Raw genomic sequence first — 18,042 nt, forward strand, 5'->3', positions numbered from 1 at the left:
ACACAGATCATCTTGTGTGCTTTACGTGAAGCAATATCAAGTCTAATAGAGTTACTGTTCCTCTAAGCTTGTTCTACTAAATTTCTCCACGCTTGAATTGTCTGCTTTTGAGCAGACTAAGCCAGCCATAGATGGTTAACCTTGACAGGTCAGTGGGGTGTCACGAACATTTTTTTATCTTCTTTCAGATCTAATTGATTATGATGATTTGGTGATACTATTAAACCTAAGTTAATTACCTATCATTAAACTACTACAATTCCTCAAAATCTATTTACTATAAGATCTAGATGCATTCTTTACTTGGTATAGATGTTGTTGCAACAAAAATACATACTCGGGCAATAGTTTTTTTTTTTTTTTGTAAATTAATACATAGCATGAGGAATCACGTGACACTCAATTATAATTGCCTTTTAGATTACTAATACCCAAAAAAGATGAATATTGGCTCAAAGTGTTAATTCTTTTGTGTTATAAACAACAAAACAAAGGTTGTTTAGACTGTAATATATCATTAGTTCCACTGAATTTAAGGATCAAACAAATAATGGAATCATACCCTAGGCACATACCTCAACAACTCAAGTTTATATGGTGCCAGTTTATACCAAGTAAGTACTACATTTTATCATATCACTCTTGATAGAGTGAGATTATTTTGTATTATATTTGTAGTGTAGTTTTCCTCTGCTATTAGTGTGGATATCTCTCTTTGTGGAGTTGAGTTTACTACTAAATTAAAGGCATGAAACAAGTAGAAGGCGAATTAATATTCGAACTGGTGCAACTTGCTGAATTGGAAACTTTTGCACAATTTGCCTCTGATCTCAATAAAGCTACTCAGAATCAATTAGCAAGAGGTCAAGATTGTATAATTATTATTATTATTTAGTCAACGTTAATGTTCACCTTTTAAAAAGATAAGGGATAATTTCAGAAACCTCCCCTGAGGTTTTTGACAATTTCACTAACCTCTCTTCAGATTTGAATAATTACACTAACCTCCTTTCATGTAGTAAAATGACTATAATATCCTTCACTTATAAATAATTCCTACAAACAAAAAAACTCTACAATTACAACTAGTCTTTTATTCTAAAACAACTGTTGCCACACAAACTAAACTCTGAGTTCTATCTTTCTGACTCTTTCTCCTACCTTCTTTCTCTTACATCTCTTTTTTCACAAATAGACACACACTCTCTTTTTTGTTTTCTTTTTTTTTATAAGTATTATTGAATTGAAATTACAAAATGACAAGTTGTCGGATCATATTTGTTGTCAAGGTGAAAAAGATGGCGGTCATACAGAGTACATACAAGAAAATAAAAATGATAGCTAAAAAGGAAATGTGGATTAAAGAAGGTTACGATATTATACCAATTATATAAAAAAGAATTTTGAGATATAAAACTATAATCAAATTTGCCTAGAGACATGGGATGTGGTCTCTAGTGTTACTTTTAATTGCTCTGTGTTGGTATTCTTGGTAAATTACATTATTTTAGTAACAACAAGGTTGAATAGTGACATTGGTCAATTCAAACATTGAATTAGGCAAAAAAGAAATGAGGCTAAATATTAGGTTGAATGCAGACTTTAATTGTCACAGTTGATCTGCATGGGAAGCTTTGGGGCGGCAATAGTAGGCTATCAAAATTGTAAGAATATGGGAATTAAGGTGAAGTGGTTTATTGAGTTCGTTAGGGTGATGGTTATGTCGTTTACAATAGTTGTAATGTAAAAGAAATTTATTAGTTTGTTTTTCCCCATTCTAAGTAACAAAGGGGTGTTTTAGGATTTTTGAAGAGAAAGTTAACATATTGGGTCTATATTGTTACTGAAATGCTAATCATAGGGGAGGTAGGTGTAATTTTTTAAATTAGAAGGGAGCTTCCTACAATAGTCAGAAACCTCCCCTCTGAAATTATCCCAAAAGATAAAGATGGTAGTCATTCATTTGTAAACTCTCTAACGCTTTTGCTTCAATTATTAATTACAATTTTTGAAGAGAAACTGAAAAATGTATGTTTTTTTGGTCATATGTAATTGTTCGCGCGAATTTCTTGGTAGGGTTATTTTATTTAAACCGAGGTGCCAAGATTTTGGGGTTTTTGAGGGTTTAAACCGAGGCTTGATGGCCGCTAGTGGCTGAGGCATCAGCCCTGCTGGAGTGGAAGAAGAAGGAAAAAGAAGAAGAAGAAGAAGAGAAGGAAAAAGAAAAGAAAGGAAGGAAAAGACAAAATGAATGGGCTAATGTTTTATTTTTTGGAAGGCCCCATTTTCAGTTGGGCTAGAGGTTTCCTTTTCTTGGTTTTAATCTGGGCTTTGGGGAAACTTTTTTCATTTCGGCTTGTTTCTCTTTTAATGAAGATAGCCTGCATTTTTCTTTTGGGCCGAAGGCGTCCAACCCAAGCAATTAAAAATAAATGGCCCAGAACCTTTCTTCTTGCCCAAATCAGTAACCGAATTTTTTATTTTAGCCCCTGATCTTTGGAATAGTTTTATTATGACCCAAAAATTTTAAATTTCTTTCATTTAGGCCCTTACTTTAATTGTAATTTGGTCTCTGAACTTTATCTTTATTTAATTTTGACCCCTAAATTTTAAGAAATTTATATTTTTGACCCAAAATTTTCTAGTTTTTTCAATTTAATCCCATATGACTTTTTGACTCTCTTTATTACAATTATTTCTCTTCTTTAATAGCTAATTATGTTACTTTTGAATGTATTCAACTTGTAATTTTAGAGGTCCTTAAGTTTCTTTATATTTGATATATTAATATGAATTTAGTACTTATTATTATTATTATTATTATTATTTTCAATTAAATTGGTGTCATAATTCTATTGTTCATTTTGAGCATAAATAGGGCAACTTGGGTCCATTTAGTCACCACTTCAAAAAAAAGGTACCCTATTATTATTTCAATGTCAGTTATGTGCTTTTATGTGCTCCTACGTGCTCCTATATGTTTATACATTTTTACATGCTTTGTTATTTATTTAATTCAAATGTTTATTTAAATTTTCTTATGTTTGTTTAGTTAATTTTATAATTATTTGGGAGGTGTTTAAATACCTCAAGATGTAATAGATAGGTAATATTTTGTAAAAAAAATTGTAATTAGATAGACTATTGTAATAGATAGAATAGATAGGTTTATTTTCTTATATTTTCCCATTTTAGATTGTAGTCAGACTCCCCGTTATAATAGATAGGTTTTGCGTGTTTACGTGTTTATGTGATTTATGTGTTATGTGCTTTATCCGCTTTCCTTAGGTTTTTTACATCTAGATATTATGTTTTATGTGTTACATGCTACGTGCTCTTATATGTTTATTTGTTTTAATTTATGCCTTATTCGTTTTATTATGTATTATTAATGCATGACTTCACCACACTAGTCCAACGCTAGTTGTGGCTTCTCTCTCCGCCTACTTGCTAGTCTAATGCTAGCAAGGTCTTTTAGAAATGGATTAGTTCAACGCTAGACCCTTAAGTCGTTCACGCATTAGATTTATTTTTTGTGTAACATTCATTACATTTTCATGCATTTTTTGTTTTAGGATATTTTCTCATTTGCATGATATTGCCTATTATATTATCCCCCACCCTATATATGTATTAATCATATCATTTAGGATTACATCTCATTTAAGAAATTGTAAAATAAGCTCGTTCATTTGCTTATTTAGATTAAAAAAATTTATCTTTTGAACATGGAAAATGGGCAATTATAACCTTTTAGTTTAAATACCCCGTTAATCCCTACACAGGAAAACTCTGTTACGAGTTTTTGCTTCCCATACCCATTATATTGCACTCCCTATTCCTTGATCACTTATATTTATATATATAATTTAATTTTCTTTTCTTTTGAATTTCACTTTTGCATACTTGTGATCCTTTCAAGGGATTATTTTTTGCCTTCGCAATTAATGTGATCGATATCAATTAAACCATTGAATGGACATTTTGTCTATTTCAATACTTTCTATAAATTTAGACTTGCATCCATGTAGGAAACATCCAAATGTGATAAATTTAAGGGTTAGATTAGAGAAATTCTAGCTAAATCACGCAACAAGCTTAGATTTGGTTGAAAGGATGCCTTAGATTTGAGCTGATCATACCTTTGCCTTCCGTTTCTTCAATCGTGACTGTCGAGTTCATTTTTCTCTTGTTTTCGAAAATCGGGAGTTGTTGAAAAGGATTTTATATATTTTTTATTTTTTTATTTTTATCAAAAAATATTTTTTTTGGTGACTTGGTACACCCAAACTCAATACCAAGTGGCGACTCCTATTTTTCTTAAAAATCCTTTTAGACTAAATTTTGGGTCCAAACTATCGCATTCTTTAAAGTTCCATTTTAGGCCTTTTTTCACTTATTTTAAAATAAAAATCACATCTTTTGTAAACATGCTTTTCATCGCGAAAAATGGGGGGTGACATTCAATTCTAAAAAATCTAAAATTGTGTTTAATTTGGCTTCTTTATACATTGTTTTGAGTTCACATGAGCTTTTATCGAATTGAGCTCGATTGAATTTTTCACATACAAATTTGTCCCTTAAATTAGTAAGAAAATATTTAATCAAATCATTAGAAATATCATATGTGGTTATTTGGGCCACACAAAATATATATTCTAACATGATGTCGTCAACCAAGCTTATAGTTGGACAATAAGATACGTGAGATTTTATTCTTTGTTAATCATCCATTATAAGTTCTTTTTTATTCATCCATTACAATGGATAGCTTCTAGATATGCTTGATTATGCAAGCTAATGCTCCACAGTCAGGAGCAGCTGTTTCAAAGCCATTTCTTGGGTTGCCCTTCGGCAACTAACAACGCCTGCACAATCCATAAGGTCCACTAAACTTGTTTCATGTTCTCAATTTTCGCTTGAGGAGGACAAAAATAACAACCATATCCTGATTCTCAGGGTTAAAGAGAGAGGAAGACTCTGCAAGTTTCTGCGTAAACAGTTCAAACAATTCATCCATGATATCACTTCCAAATTGTTTCTCTAGAAGTCCCTCTAATGCAGCTCTGAGGTACAAAGCAATTCCACTAGGGTTGGAGAAAACCACATGCTTTCCTGGAATGCTTAATATCTCCATTCTCTGAACATTTAGATGTTCATTTGCCTTCATCAGGGTCTTTATCTCATTAGGAGATGGGAGATATAGTGGCAAGTTGAACATATTCACTTTCAATTCATCGACCAGTCCCTGCAATAGGTGCATCTTAGTATTTAAAGTACTTTTTTTTTGTTAGCCAAAACCTGCAGTCGAAATTGGAAGAAATACTTTAACCAAAACTCATTCTTATATGGTACTTTAAATAAAGAAACTGTAAAATAAAAAATTCCTACTTGTGGATTTGCAACTGCTATTTTTAAGCTGAAGACATGTTTCAGAAATTATGGAACATGGTTAATAGCTGACTCGTGACCAAGGAGGTATTCCATTCATTCTCTGCCATTGGTATATTATGCCTGATTTGGTTGACTTCCTGTATCTATTTTGTTTCATCCTGGATATTTTTATTAATCAGAAGAAATGTTGGAAAAAGAGATTGGTGCCTTGTTGTGACGCTTTTGGGCCAGCATTAATTATCTGGTATGATTTCTATTCTGTCCATGTTTGTTACAAGTAGTAAATTTGACATATGAAGCTCACTTCCATCCAATACTTTGTACCTTTTTATTTCAGCGAAATAAGTACATAAGTTTAGAGGGTAAGGACTTAATATCAAAATAATGTCTTATATTTGCAAATAGGAATGAAAAACGAACGAAACTATATATTATACTTGAATTGATGTTGAAATAGTAAAAGCTAATTTGCGCTTAGTTCACCAATTAATCAAACCAAACAAAAACAATATTTTGTATCCAATAAAATTTCAAATTTGAAATCGAGCTTGGCTGACTTAACATAGTATATGAAATTTATATGTGAAAATTTTAATTGAGTTTGACTTGATAACAGCTCATCTAAATTCAGCGCAATAAATAAATGAATTAAATTTAAATACAATTTTAAACTCTTTAGAATAGATAGACAAGTTTGACAGCTTGAGTGCTTGGCTCAATTAGCTTCATTCATAACCCTATTTGCAAGTAAAAATTTTGAAATTTTTTGTGGGGCAAATGTAAAATGTCAAAAATATTTCCACAGAATACCAGATTCTCAATGCTCAAGCTTGGGGAGAAGGGCAAGTGATTAATATCAGAATAATTTCTTAAGGCTAAATTATAATACAAATAGACTTTTTAAAATTCATAAGAGGGAAAATAAAATTTTTAAAATTCTTGAGGGGGTGGCTGCCCCTCCCTGCAAAGATCCGATCCAATAAAACTCTTGTCTCGCAGGTTCATAGAAGTGTTAAAAAAGAATTGCAAATGTCATTTGAATTAAAAAGATGAATAATTTAACTATCTAAAACTATTTCGGATATATTAGATGATAATTCGAATTTAATATTATTCAAGTGATAAAAAAATCAATATTCTATGTTGCATCCCTGCATTGAGATGTATTCACATAGAGTTCTTAGTTGAAGAAGATCTGAAACTAATGAAATCTAACCTTCTTAGCCAAGTCCATGAGGCAAGATCCTAGAACTTCAAATTCTTTCTCTGTGACGATAGTTGTCTGAGATTCGCGGATGGCATCAGGGACAGCAGGAATAACAAGGGCCATCAGCCCTCCATCGACTAGCTCGTGTGCCCTTGCATTCAGAAATGACTCCAAGTCATTTGCAAATTGAGATGCATAAACCTCAAGAACTTTCTTTTTGGCCCCTCCGTGGTGAATCTTTCCTTTGTTCCATGCAGGGGACGTGTTGTCTGTAACCTCTTTTGGCACATCTGAAAGCCAGTGAAGTGAGCAAGATGAGTGAGCAAAATGAAGGGATGCCTTTGGGAGCAAAACCTTGTGGAAGTCACCAGGCACTCCAGCTGCAAGGTAGTGTCTCTCTGGCGGAAGTGAAGCAAAAAGTGTGTTGAAATCATTAGATATATGGTCATTAAAAAAGACTTGAAACTCAGGGACTTCAGATGCTAGTCCCTCTTTTCTGAGTTTTTCCTCCAGGGCTTCTCTTATCACTTTCATGGCCACAAATGTATTTGGTCCTGTAGAACAGCCAAAATCTGCTATGCGAAATGGATGCACAGAGGTTGAAGAAAGTTGCTTGACATCAAGTTCTTTGTCAATCTCTTCTTTGATAAGTTCTTTTGCAACGTCTACTGCTCCTCTCTGCCACAAAAAAACAAAAGAAAATAAATAAAATCTTTACGTAAGTCTTATAGACCTTAGACATTTATAATGAGGTAATTGCAGTTTAAACTAGCAACCTGATAGGATGAGTTTTGGGCATAGCTTTGAGGTCCATTTCCTCCATTCATGGCATATCCTTGAGGCATTTTTTCTATCTATATCTCTTCTCTTACCATGTCTTGATGCCTCTGCCTAGATGGTTTAATTTATACTAGGCAGAGGCTTAGGCTTAAGTGTTGTCTTTTAGCCCTTTAAACGACGGGCACTTCTACTAATAAATAGCAATCCTAATCTACCAACTAGATAAGAGAACAACTCAAGATCTCCATTGATGCCAAGTGTCAAGGTTTCATTTGACCAACTAGATAAAAGAACAACTCAAGTTCTCCATTGATGCCAAGTGTCAAGGTCTCATTTGAGGAAACAAATTTCATTTCTTTATTTTGGACATTAAAGAGAGAGAAATGTCTATTTGAGCCTTGGTATTCAAGTTCAAAGGCCTAATAGTTCCTTACTATTTAGGGGCTAATTGGTAAAAATAGTTTAATTATTTTCATTTGATTCTTTTGTTTGGTTTTTAGTTGGTGAGAAAGGTCAATTGAATCATTTTATGAAAATTAGCTCTTTAAATAGTTGCTAACTATTTAGGGTTATTTTTGTCCATTTAAAATTATTCCTTTTATATTTTCCTAGTCAAATCCAAATAGTTGTAGACTATTTGTGTGTCCTTTTATCACATGGGGTGTTTTGAATTATATTATATTTATTAAATATTCCTAATTATAATATAAATTAACGGAGTCATACCCGTTAGAACTAATGTTCCTGTGTCATGGCCGTTAGTATGACTGATGCTGATAATGTAGGTTAGTCAACACCAACTTAACGGTCTTATTAGTCAGTCAAGTTCTTCTTCATTTAGGCAGAGTTTCCTTCCTCTTTCTTTGCGTCGCGTAGCCTCTTCCTTTCCGTCGATTAGTATAGGCAGCTATATGAGCCTGCAAAATCTTCAGTTTTCAACGAATTCGTTCAACAACTAATTGTCCTTCCTTTTGATTGCAACCCATAAATTCCTCCATACGCACGTGAATTTTTGTTTTACCCCAAAAATTAGGTCACTGAAATTTCTTTTCCCCAAAATCTGCGAGCCTACTAAATCTTCAGTTTTCTGCCAATTGCTCCGGCAACTAATTGTACTTCCTTTCGATTGACTCCCAAAAAATCCTCCTCATCCACGTGAATTCTTCTTTTCCCCCAAAAACTGCTGATTTTAGGTATGGCTGCTGTAGCGAGTTATCATCCATGGTACAGCTTTCAGAACTTACTATTTCCAGCGTTATATATACCTTTGTTTCCCACTTTTGCCGGTATTCAGAAGAGGAGCAAACAAAATCTAGGTATGTTTCTATTTTCTCTCTTCCTATTTTTGAGTTGCAATTTTTTTAGTTTGAATGTTCTTCCCTCCTGTTTATTATTGGCTTCCGTTAATTACACACTGTCATGTGTTTGATATTATGCATAAAAGAATGATTATGATGGTAATTTATCGATTAACTTATGCTTATTTTTTTTCTCTGTTTTTATTGATTTCAAATGTTGCCCGACTTTTGCCAACATTCAATCGAGCAAAGAAAATATAGGTATGTTTCTATTTTCTCTCCTTCTATTTTGAACTGCAATTTTTTAGTTTCATTGTTCTTGCATCTGTCTATTGCCTTCCGTTAATTAAGGACCTCCATGTGTTTGATGTTATGCTATGATGGTTATTTTTCGGATTAGCTTATGTTTATTTTTTTATCTGTTTTTAATTTCAAATGCTATTTGATGTTGTTAGCTGTTTATGTATTGAAAAATTACATAATTTAGTATTATTGTAGTTTGGGTTATTAAGGTAGTCATTTTATAAATATTAGTTAGTTTTAGCTATTCTAGGATGCTTTGATTTTGTCATTGTCGTGTGTTTTTCGCTTAGTATCTTACTTTCTTTATAGTATTTATCGTAAAATTAGATTTTGATCTTTTGTGTTTCAAAATGAAGAAAAAAAGAAAATTTAGTTCAAGTTTTAGATTGATAGATGAGATATTTGATTATGCTTTTGATCTAAGCATGTTAGAAAGAAGCAAAAAGACAAACTTAAATATGTTGACTGAGCATATGAAGTTTACTATCGATTCTTCTGTTTCTCAGCCATATTCTCCTTTTGTAATCAACAGTGAGAATGACATTTGTGAAAATCACTTTGTTGAAACATGTGTTTCACAAAATCACATTGATAGGAATCTAATTCTGCCAACTGACTGCAGAGGTAAAAATGTTTGCTTTCCTCCAGAAAATGCTGGAGGAATTCATTATACCTCTGATTCTACTGACAATCATTGTTTGCTCGCAATGAATTCATCTTTAATCAATCTGTCTGATGTTCAGCCTGCTGGTTCATCACAAGTGAACTGCAATGAGCAATCATTTGTTATAGAAAATCAGTTTCAGAGTGAGCAAGTCACAAACCTTAAAGGGAGAAATGGTTATTCTGAAATATCAAATCTAGGCATGCAACTAACTAATTATACTCCTCCCCTCTTTGTGAATAGGCATATACCTATAATAGGTAGTACTCCAGTTATATCTTATGATAACAGGCCTCTTGAATATTCTGAGATATATGCTGGAGAGCTGATAAATAAGAAAGAATATAGAACGCAGGCCTACTTTAGATGGAAAAAGAAAAGATTGAGAGCAAAGTCTAGATCAATTGCTTCTACAAATATACCTGAAAAGCAAACAAGCACCACAATTGTTAATGAGTGTTCCTCAGTTGTTGATGTTCAGCGTAGTTCTCGATGTCGTTCGAAGCATCACAGATCATCTCCCACAAAAACTCAGCCAGGCCTAGAGTTAATACTTTTAAGTTTTCTAATATGTTTTTCTCCACTGCCATTAAAATCAATTGAATGGTTTGATTACTAAATGCTCTAAAATAATTGTATTTTAGGAAAAGGGTGCAAAACAGGAAAAGCTTTGTTGGATATAATTCCTAACAAAGCTGATATCCTACTAACCCAACTAGATTGTCCTCATTGCGGAGCCAAGAAGTTTTTTTTTCTGAGACATCATATTTTTGTTGTCAAGATGGTGAAGTTGTTTTGGCTCAAAATAAAATTCCATATATCTTTAAAGAGTTATTGACTTCATCTTCACAAGAGGCACACTCTTTTAGAACTCTTATTAGAACATATAATAATCATTTTGGATTCACTTCCTTCGGTGTTAAAGCTGATCAGACTCTCTCAAAAAGGAATAAAGGAATTTACACTTTTAGAATTCAAGGACAAGTATATCACTTTTTGAATGATTTCAGTTCGAGCAATGGTCATAATAATAATTTACAGTTATATTTCAATGACTTTGAAACTGAAGTAAACAATCGGTTAGCAGCTTGTCCTAGACTATCTGAAACTGTAATTAGGAAAATTATGCAAGTTCTTGAGGCTAATCCATATGCAAAATTTTTTAGAAATTTGAGAGAGATACCTAATTTAGATAACTACTACATTGTGTTAAAAACTCTACCTGGTGTTGATCAAAGAGTCTATAATAGACCAACAACTTCACAAGTTGCAGCCTTGTGGGTTGAGGGGCAACAAAATGGAGAGACCAGCAGGCGTGATATTAGAGTTCATACCCATAGTGGTACTTCAAAAAATATACAATACTATTATGGATGTTATGATCCACTCCAATATTCAATACTTTTTCCTTTTGGTGATCTTGGCTGGCACCAAGGAATACCAAAGAAAGAAGCAAAAGTAAATGGAAGAAAGGGGAAAAAAAACCAACCTGTAGCAGATTTGATTTCCCCTGAAAATGCTGCTACAGCAGAACAACTAATCCAAAATGAAGAACATGGTTAGTATAATAACTATATACCATGATTTTTCATTTTACGTATTTAATATTTATGATTACACATTTATTGACGTACTGTTATTATCTCCACAGCAATGGAAAACATACATGACGACCCAAATTTTGTGTCCCTTCGAGAATATTATTGTTATAAACTTCAGATTAGGGACACTGATGAATCTTGGTTATTACATTTTGCTCGCCTCCTACAACAATATATTGTTGATCAATATGTGAAGTTTGAGATGCAAAGGCTCGACTTCTATAGATTACAACAAGAGGAAATTAGGAGAGAGTTCTTGAAAGGCATAATAGATGCTTTAGGATCAGGTGAGAGTCAAGTATATAATGTTGGCCAGCATATCATATTACCACCATCCTTTATTGGAGGGCCAAGAAATATGAGACGTAAATACATGGATGCAATGACATTAGTACAAAAGTATGGTAAACCAGATATATTTCTGACCATGACTTGCAATCCTAATTGGCCAGAAATAAAAGAGCACTTAATAGACAAAGAAGAGGCACAAAACAGACCAGATTTGCTTGCTAGAGTATTTCATGCTAAGTTAGAACAGCTTAAAGATGAACTTCTGAAAAAATGCATCTTTGGTGAAGTGTCAGCTTATACTTATGTCATTGAATACCAAAAATGTGGACTGCCACATGCACACTTTTTGCTAATTTTAAAGTCGAAATTCAAGATGTATACCCCTGAAGAATATGATAAAATTGTCTGTGCTGAGATATCAAATAAAGAGAAAAATGAACATTTATATAATTTGGTCATTAAACATATGCTTCATGGACCATGTGGTTCACTTGATCCGACAAGTGTATGCATGAGAAAAAATAGAACTTGCAAGAATAATTTCCTTAAAAATTTCTGTGAGGAAACTATCCAAACTCTTAATGCATATCCTGAATATCGAAGGAGAGATGATGGAGTTCAAATTAAGATTAAATCAGCTCTTTTAGATAACAGATGGGTTGTACCATACAATCCATATCTTTTGGCTAAATTTGATTGCCATCTTAATGTTGAAATATGCTCTACAATTAAGACAGTCAAGTACATTTACAAGTATATCTATAAAGGTCATGATAGAACTAACTTCTGTGTAGTAAATAATAAATCTGATTTAGAAATTGATGAAATTAAACAATATGTATCAGCTAGGTGAGTTTCTCCGCCTGAGGCAGCATGGAGAATTTTTAGATTTTCTATGAGTGAAATAAAGCCACATATTATTCATTTACAATTACATTTGGAGAATTATCAGCCAATGAATTTCAAAAAAACAGCTAATCTTCAAAATGTTGTCAATAACTATCATTTGAAAAAAACAATGTTCACTGAATTTTTTTACATGAATAGGACAGATAAAGCAGCTCAAGATCTAAATTGTACTTATGTAGACTTTCCTGATCATTTTGTCTGGTTACCTAAGCAAAAATACTGGAAATTGGGAGAAAGAGGTGAATCAATAGGTCGAATAATGATTGATCATCCTTCTGAAGGAGAACGATACTACTTGAGATTACTCTTATCAAAGGTTCGATGTCCAACTTCATTTGATGACTTAAGAACCTTTAATGGAGTTCAAGTAGAAACGTTCCAAGAGGCAACATTAATTCGAGGCTTGTTACAAAATGATAACAGCCAAGAAATTTGTTTACAAGAAACCTCACTTTTCCATATGCCCTACGAAATGAGGCGACTTTTTGCAACACTTTTGGTTTATTCTTGCCCTAATGACCCAAAGGCATTGTGGCAAAATTTTGAATCTTCTATGTCAGAAGATTTTGCCAAATGTTCAGCAATGACATCTGCACAAGTGAAAAGAAATGTCTTGCAACAAATTGATGAATTTTTGCAATCCATGGGAAAAAGTATACATTCATATAATTTGATTCTCGCTGGATTCTCTTATGAAAATATAGAGAATGAAACTCAAGAATTAAGAGCAGAAAGAAACATTGTCATTTCAGAAACTGACTTACATTCAATTGAGCTACTCAATGAAAAACAGAAAAAAGCATTCGTAGTCATATCTGAGAGAATTTACTCAGATAGACCTGGTGTTTTTTTCATTGACGGTCCAGGTGGTACTGGAAAAACATTTCTGTATAAAGCTTTGTTAGCTAATGTTAGATCTAAAGGCTATCTTGCTCTTGCTACAGCTACATCAGGAATTGCAGCTTCCATTTTACCAGGTAGAAGGACTGTACATTCCAGATTTAAAATTCCAATAGATATCTTTGGTGGTGCAACATGTCGGGTCAGTAAACAAACTTCTTTAGCTGCAATGATCAAAGAAGCAAAACTCATAATTTGGGATAAAGCACCAATGTCTAAAAAGGCAGCAATTGAAGCTTTAGATGATCTCTTAAGAGATTTAATGAATTCAGAAGAAATATTTGGGGGAAAGGTAGTTGTACTTGGTGGAGATTTTAGACAAACATTGCCAGTTGTTAGAAAGGGAACAAAAGCTGAAATGATAAATGCATGTTTGATAACTTCTCCATTATGGCACAAATTAGAGAAATTGCAATTAACACAGAACATGAGAGCAAAATTAGATCCTTTATTCACGCAGTTTCTTTTAAAAATTGGAGATGGAACACATGAAACAAATGAGAATGACATAATAAAACTTCCATCTTCAATCTGAATATACCTAAGTTATGATGAAACATTGAATGAAAACCATCAATCTGAATATATTGATCTTCTAAATACTCTTATGCCTAGCAATTTACCTCCATATAGGTTATTGTTAAAATCTAATGTCTCAATAATTCTTTTAAGAAATCTTGATCCTACTGAAGGATTATGCAATGGAACTAGACTGATAATAAAGAGTTTGAGCAAGAATGTTATTTGTGCTAAAATTGCAGTTGGTGATTTTTTTGGCAAAGAAGTTTTTATACATAGAATTTCCATGCAACCACCAAGTGATGACCAATATCCAGTTCCATATAAGAGAACACAATTTCCAATTCGTTTGTGCTTTGCAATGACAATAAATAAAGCACAAGGCCAAACTTTAGATTTTGTTGGTATTTATTTGAAAGAATCTGTGTTTTCACATGGCCAATTATATGTTGAACTTTCAAGAGCCAAAACAGCTTCATCTGTAAAAGTGCTTATCAGGCCAACTTATTTTGATGAATCATGCACTGATTATACTAAAAATATAGTATATAAAGAAGTTCTTGAAGCTTCCCAGATTACATTATCAGGTTTTAATATTCATGGCCTGTTTTGTTTTCAGCTTTATTATTTTGTTTAATTCACTATCTAATTTCTGGACGAATACAGGCCATCATGCCTAGACATATATCTAGTGTGCTAGACATTCAAAAAGGAGCAGAAAAGTGGACTGTTCTAGCACAGGTTGTTTGACGGGTATTTTACATACGTGCAAGTTAAAAAATACCGAATTACACCCGTTCACTGCAAGTATACAGATCAACTAGTAGTTTAGGGTATATATCGGGTCGATCCCACAGGGAAGAGTGAACAATTACCGGTATTACTAAAGCTTCTCTATTATTTAGACTATCAATAAATTATAGCAAATTTAACCTACTGAAATTATACAAAATGACAAATGAAAGCTCCTTAGGTTGTGGTATCCCTAACTACTCATGCAAGTGCTATATTTGGATCATTGAATACTACATCTAAGCTAGTTATGGTGTAATTTCCTTATGCATTTGAATCCTACTTTCGTAGTGAATCAATTATACTAATAACCAATCCATACATATTCTCATGGTTATGAAATTAGTTACAAGTTCATTTCTTCAATGAAATTACATGAAATTAATCACCAAAACCCCATAGGTGCACCTCTACTCTCGTGAGTGTACTCCCCATGTTTAGCACTTATTGAACTAATGTTAAATCTCAATTTTCATTGCAGAAATAACACCTTAGATAATCACAAAAAATAAAGAATTGGAGTAGAGATAACCCATGTCACTTGAGCTTCAACTTCTCCTTCTTCATCTCCATCTTCATCCTAATCTAGCTATTATACAAGAATGGATTAACTACACTTACTACACTATCCTACACTAAGGAAATGAAAGAACTACATTTCTGCCTCTTCAAGCTTCTCCCCCCGTATGACTCTCAATGAATGACTGTCAGACCACCCAAATGTCTCTGCATATAAACTGATGAAGAGCTCTTCTCCAGTCAAATTTTGCTGCTATGATTCTTCAAATCTCCTTTTGTTAAGATAGTCAAAAACCATTGTTTTTGACTTGAAAATAAGCCACCTTTATTGCCCTTTTGTCTTCTGAAGCATGTGCACCGAATTCTCTTGCAGATTGTAGTTGGAAAGTAGTTTGAACATAAGAGAATTGACTGAGCAAATTGCAGAATCGCGGCCAGAAAACGCGCCTATACAAAACGCGGTTACAAGTCACGTTTTGTGTACTCGCGTATTCACTTTTTCCTTACTTCAACTGCGATTTTCTCTATCATAAAGGCTGAATTGGCTTTTGTGCAAAACATCAAAGTTGTAGCCCTTTGAGTTAGCTTTCCAATGCTTCAAGAATCATCCAAATCGGAGCTTTGTAGACTGAGATATGATCAAAATACTAAACACTGGTCGGAACTCTGTTTTCCACTTTGGACAGCTGAGTTGAATTTCGGTATTTCAACTTTTGGACTATGAAAACGGCTGAATTGGACTTTGATGTCTTCATACCAAATGTAGATCTCTTTCTTAGCTTTAAATTGGTATAAAGATCACCTCAATCCGATCAGTGTAACTCCATATATAGTCGAAATACTGAAGAGTGTCAAAACTGTCTTGACTTGCATTTCCTTTCTTAAACGTTTTTCACTTCATTTTTCTTTTTACCACTTTGAATTCATCACCAAATCTCTATTTTTCACTTCACTTGACATCCTTTGGTGGTTGAATCATCATTCCTGCATAAAAATGAAGTTTTTACTATTAAAATCAATAGAAATGCAATATTAGCCATTTTAACATAAAATGTAGTTTTTTACCAAAATCTTAGTTATTTTAGTTATAAAACTAAATAATCAAACCAAAATTAACTAATAAAACACACTAAAAATACGTAAAATAAACCCTTGTCAAATACCCCCACACTTGAATCATTGCTTGTCCTCAAGCAATAAGAAATACAAACCAACCATGATCCAAAAGTTGAAAATAAACATATGTAGCATTTCAACTTCATTTCCTCAAAACAAAGTAAATAGCCATTATGCAATTATTCAATTAAGTTCAAGTACTCATAATATCAAGTAAAGGAGAGCCAATTATACCGTAATTATAACAGGTTCAAATCCATTTTTCATCCTTACCCAATCTTACATGTAAGTAACTCATATGGTCAATAATATGCTTTCTAAACCCATGATCATCTTCTTATTTAACTTAAAGAGGGATTTATTTATATAATATAGCTAATATTACTTAAGTTGTGAAAGTATATTTTTACGCGAGAATCAACATTTTTAGATGAAGATCACCGGTTACTCGACACTTCACATACTCAAGTTGCTTTGCATACTCTTAATTCAAGTACCGTTTTACGCGAAAGTCGACATTTTTAGATGAAGACTCCCGGTTACTAAGTACGAGAATCATTGGAGTAGAATAAATCTTTTTTTTTCTTTCCATTTTTTTTTTCTTTTTACAGCAAAGATAATAATAAATTCCTCAAAAGAATAATCATGAGAAGAGTATTGCACTTGTTGACCATATTTATCACTTAACTTATAAAATCCAATAAAGAGAAGAAATTTCATCAAATATGCAAAAAAATATAGGCATAATTTTCTCCACTTTAAAAGATATACTTTCCTACAAATGCAAAAATTATAATCACATAATAGTCATTTCCAAGTTAAATGAGAAAAGAAGTTTCCAAATCACATATATTTATCTCAAATGTAGAAGAAATTTGAACTACTAATGGTATGAAACTTGTTACCCCTTTGGATAAAATCGAAAAAATTGAAACTTTTTGGGGCAAGTTTGCAATTTTGGACAAGATTGTAGAAAAATTTGAATTTTAACACAAGTCCAATATTTGCAACTAATAAGTTAATCACATACAGTGTATATAATCTCAATTCTCCCCCCACACTTAACATGCACATTGTCCTCAATGTGTAAAAAGGAAAATGAAGATAAAGAAAAATAATACTCCCCTATTGTTGTGATTGAATATGAAGTTTCAAGGTATGTTGTTCGCCGGTCTTCATCACTTCATGAGTTCCATTGGATAACCATTAGTGATATAAACCTAAGAATGGAAAATGAGAAACCAAAGTGATAACAAAGGCTTAAGACATCAAAACGGCTATTCGTAACTTCAAGCCCTTGTTTTGGTGATGTACCTATAAAAAAATACACAGTAAGCAACTCAAGGTACAAGAAAATATATGAGGAAAAGAAGAAAAAGAGAACCAAGGAACCTGCATTTTTTCTTTCAAAAAAAATGCTCAGAAAACGTGAGTAGAAACGCGCCTTTAACTCGCGATTTTGAAGGCGCGTTTCTTCCCAAAAGTTGCAGTACTATTCTGTGAGAAAACGCGACTTTAAGTCGCGTTTTCAATGGCGCGTTTTCATCTTTGATCCGGCAACAAAACGCGACTTCCTTCAAAACGCGACTTAAAGTCGCGTTTTAATAGTGCGTTTTCTGTTCTGCAGGTGCAGAATTGAAAACGCGATTCTGTAAACACGCGACTCAGAGGCGCGTTTTCTTGAGAAACGTGTTTTCTGCTGCGAATTTTAGCAGAAATTCAACTTTTGAAAATTTACAAATAATACCC

At 32.9% G+C, this 18,042-nt stretch overlaps 2 protein-coding genes across 2 annotated transcripts; one reads left to right on the plus strand and one right to left on the minus strand.

The window, feature by feature from the left end:
- Positions 1-4,885: 4,885 nt before the first annotated feature.
- Positions 4,886-7,449, minus strand: LOC113778480 (probable S-adenosylmethionine-dependent methyltransferase At5g37990). The gene is made up of 3 exons (XM_027323902.1): positions 7,378-7,449; positions 6,611-7,279; positions 4,886-5,248 (listed from the first exon to the last, which is right to left on the minus strand). The coding sequence occupies exons 1-3, from the start codon at positions 7,444-7,446 to the stop codon at positions 4,901-4,903; spliced, it is 1,086 nt and encodes a 361-aa protein (XP_027179703.1). The 5' UTR covers positions 7,447-7,449; the 3' UTR covers positions 4,886-4,900.
- A 1,991-nt stretch (positions 7,450-9,440) lies between these two features.
- LOC113776981 lies at positions 9,441-13,882 on the plus strand. Its single transcript, XM_027322033.1, has 4 exons — positions 9,441-10,192; positions 10,657-11,204; positions 11,298-12,387; positions 12,586-13,882. The coding sequence occupies exons 1-4, from the start codon at positions 9,441-9,443 to the stop codon at positions 13,880-13,882; spliced, it is 3,687 nt and encodes a 1,228-aa protein (XP_027177834.1).
- Positions 13,883-18,042: the final 4,160 nt, after the last annotated feature.

The sequence above is a fragment of the Coffea eugenioides genome, chromosome 7 (genome assembly GCF_003713205.1).
Source record: "Coffea eugenioides isolate CCC68of chromosome 7, Ceug_1.0, whole genome shotgun sequence".
In the NCBI taxonomy this organism is placed as follows: domain Eukaryota; kingdom Viridiplantae; phylum Streptophyta; class Magnoliopsida; order Gentianales; family Rubiaceae; genus Coffea; species Coffea eugenioides.

Coding starts and splice junctions, on each gene's coding strand:
- LOC113776981 (XM_027322033.1), top strand. CDS start 9,441: ATGTTGACTGAGCATATGAAGTTTACTATCGATTCTTCTGTTTCTCAG. Junction 10,193..10,656: donor AAAACTCAGCCAGGCCTAGA/GTTAATACTTTT, acceptor GAATGATTTCAG/TTCGAGCAATGGTCATAATA. Junction 12,388..12,585: donor AAACAATATGTATCAGCTAG/GTGAGTTTCTCC, acceptor TTACATGAATAG/GACAGATAAAGCAGCTCAAG.
- LOC113778480 (XM_027323902.1), bottom strand. CDS start 7,446: ATGCCTCAAGGATATGCCATGAATGGAGGAAATGGACCTCAAAGCTAT. Junction 7,280..7,377: donor CCCAAAACTCATCCTATCAG/GTTGCTAGTTTA, acceptor TTTTTGTGGCAG/AGAGGAGCAGTAGACGTTGC. Junction 5,249..6,610: donor TCATGGACTTGGCTAAGAAG/GTTAGATTTCAT, acceptor CACCTATTGCAG/GGACTGGTCGATGAATTGAA.